Source organism: Neopelma chrysocephalum, unplaced genomic scaffold (genome assembly GCF_003984885.1).
Source record: "Neopelma chrysocephalum unplaced genomic scaffold, ASM398488v2 Primary Assembly neopelma1_94543, whole genome shotgun sequence".
Classification (NCBI taxonomy): domain Eukaryota; kingdom Metazoa; phylum Chordata; class Aves; order Passeriformes; family Pipridae; genus Neopelma; species Neopelma chrysocephalum.
Window position 1 is genome coordinate 1 of NW_020923249.1, and position 2,748 is coordinate 2,748.

Sequence of the window (2,748 nt, forward strand, 5' to 3'; positions counted from 1 at the left end):
CACATTTCCCCCATCTCCCTCTCTCCTCCTGACTCTGTGTCCGTGTCTCCCCCCACCCCCCACATCCCTGCTGTGTCCGTCCCCCTCCCTGTGTCCCCTTCTCCCCACATCCCCCGTCCCCCCACGTGTCCCCCACCACGTTCCCTGCCCTCCTCTCCCTCCCCACATCCCCTGCTCATCCCCGTGTTCCTGCCCCTCTTCCCTGTCCCCCTCCCCACATCCCCCGTCCCCCCACGTGTCCCCCACCGCGTTCCCTGCCCTCCCCTCCCTCCCCACGTCCCCCGCTCGTCCCCGTGTCCCTTCCCCTGTCCCCCGTGCCCCTCCCCAGGCCCCCCGCGCCCCCCGTGCCCCCCGCCATGGCGCAGACGCTGCAGATGGAGATCCCCAACTTCGGGAACAGCATCCTGGAGTGCCTCAACGAGCAGCGGCTGCAGGGGCTCTTCTGCGACGTGTCCGTGGTGGTGAAGGGCCACGCGTTCAAGGCCCACCGGGCCGTGCTGGCCGCCAGCAGCTCCTACTTCCGAGACCTGTTCCACAGCTCCAAGAGCGCCGTGGTGGAGCTGCCGGCGGCCGTGCAGCCCCAGTCCTTCCAGCAGATCCTCAGCTTCTGCTACACCGGCCGCCTGAGCATGAACGTGGGCGACCAGTTCCTGCTCATGTACACGGCGGGCTTCCTGCAGATCCAGGAGATCATGGAGAAGGGCACCGAGTTCTTCCTCAAGGTCAGCTCGCCCAGCTGCGACTCGCAGGGGCTGCACGGCGACGACACGCCGGGCTCGGAGCCGCAGAGCCCGGTGGCGCAGACGTCGGCGGGGCAGGGCTGGGCGCTGCCCCTGGTGTCGCGGGTGAAGACGGAGCAGGGCGAGCCCGACGGCGTCCAGTGCACCTTCGTCTTCAAGCGCCTCTGGGACGGGGGGCCCAAGGACGCCGGGGGCAACGGCAGCAGGAAAATGGCCAAATTCTCGGACGCCGCCGCCACCGCGGCCCCGCGCCCGCCCAACCCCGCCGGCGCCAACCCCGCCCCGGCACCCACCCCGGTGCCCCCCGCGGCCGACCAGACCAGCCCCGGGGGCACGTCCAGCGCCTACACGAGCGACAGCCCCGGGTCCTTCCACAACGAGGAGGACGAGGAGGAGGACGGAGGGGAGGAAGGCTCGGACGAGCAGTACCGGCAGATCTGCAACATGTACACCATGTACAGCATGATGAACGTGGGCATGGCGGGTGAGACCCCCGGGGGCACGGAGGGTGAGACCCCCGAGAGGGGGTGGGAGGGGTTGGGGGGGTGGTTTTGGGGGGGGGGATGCCCTTGGGGTGGGGTCAGATAAGGCCCCACCCCTTGGGTGTGAGACCAATGGGGTTTGGGGAACAGGTGTGTGTTGGTGGGGGGTGTGGTCATAGGAGGCTCCACCCACATGGGAGGTGGGGTCATAGGAGGCTCCACCCACATGAGGGTGTGGTCACATGGGGGTGTGGTCAGTGAGGGCCCCACCCCTGCACTGTGAGCCAATGAGGTCCCACCACTGGGGTTTGGGCCGATGAAGCTCCACCCCAGGGGTCAGACACAACCCTGTGGGGGTCCAGCACCCCCACCTGAGGGGGGGGACACCCCAAATCCCCCCCCGAGCCCCTCCAGCCTGGGGACACCCCAAATCCCCACAGCAAAGCCCCCACCAAAATGGGGTATTGGGAGGGGGGTTGGGGGGGATTAGAGCCCCCCCTAAAGACCAGGGATGACCCTGTGGGGGGGTGTTACCTTTGCGGGGGAGTCCCTGCAGAGGGGAGGTTCCCCACCAAGGCCGTGGGGGCTCTGAGGGGTCTCCAGTCCTGGGGACATGAGGGGGGGAGTCAGGGCTGGGACCCCCCGGGATTGGGCACAGGGAGAACCCCCCCCTCACTTTGGGGTGTTGTTGGGGGTGTGGTCACACGAGGCTCCACCCACGGAGGGGGGCGTGGTCGCAGCAGGTGAGCGCCCTGACACATCAAGGGAGGGGTGGGGGGGGATCCCCAGGGTCTGTCCCCCTGTGACCCCCCCCCGGCCCCCCCCCAGCCTCGGAGAAGGTGGAGGCCCTGCCGGAGCAGCCCCCCCCGGAGCCCCGCGCCCGTTTCCGGGTGCGCCAGGACCTGGCGTCGCTGCCGGCCGAGCTCGTCACCCAGATCGGGAACCGCTGCCACCCCAAGCTCTACGACGAGGGCGACCCCGCTGAGAAGCTGGAGCTCATCACCGGTATGGGGGGTCCCTGGGGGGGGTTCAGGGGCTCCCCCCCAGCTCCGCTGACCCCCCCAATGTGCCCCTTCCCCAGGCACCAACGTGTTCATCACGCGGGCGCAGCTCATGAACTGCCACGTCAGCGCGGGCACGAGGCACAAGGTGCTGCTGCGCCGCCTCCTCGCCTCCTTCTTCGACCGGTGAGCGGCTCTGGGGGGTCCCCCACCCCCCAATTGGGGTGCTGGAGGGTTTGGGGAGGGGGTTTACAGCGGTTGTACCCCCCCCCAGGAACACGCTGGCCAACAGCTGCGGGACCGGGATCCGCTCGTCCAGCAACGACCCCAGTCGGAAACCGCTGGACAGTCGGGTGCTGCACGCGGTGAAGTGTGAGTGGGGGGCTCCCAGGGGGGCCAGGGGGGGCTCCCCGAGGGGCTGGGGGGGCTTGGGGGGCACTGAGAGCACCCTGAGAATGAGGGGGGTATGTGGGGCCTGGGGGGGTTCAGGGGGACACAGGGAGCACCTTGGGAATTGGGGGGGGT

At 69.5% G+C, this 2,748-nt stretch overlaps 1 protein-coding gene across 1 annotated transcript; it reads left to right on the plus strand.

Annotated features, from left to right (window-relative positions):
• Positions 1 to 315: 315 nt before the first annotated feature.
• NACC1 (nucleus accumbens associated 1) lies at positions 316 to 2,599 on the plus strand (the record flags this gene model as incomplete). Its single annotated transcript, XM_027707761.1, has 4 exons — positions 316 to 1,224; positions 2,051 to 2,227; positions 2,304 to 2,409; positions 2,498 to 2,599. Coding segments are annotated over exons 1-4 (1,253 nt in total), but the record flags the coding sequence as incomplete, so codon positions are not given.
• Positions 2,600 to 2,748: the final 149 nt, after the last annotated feature.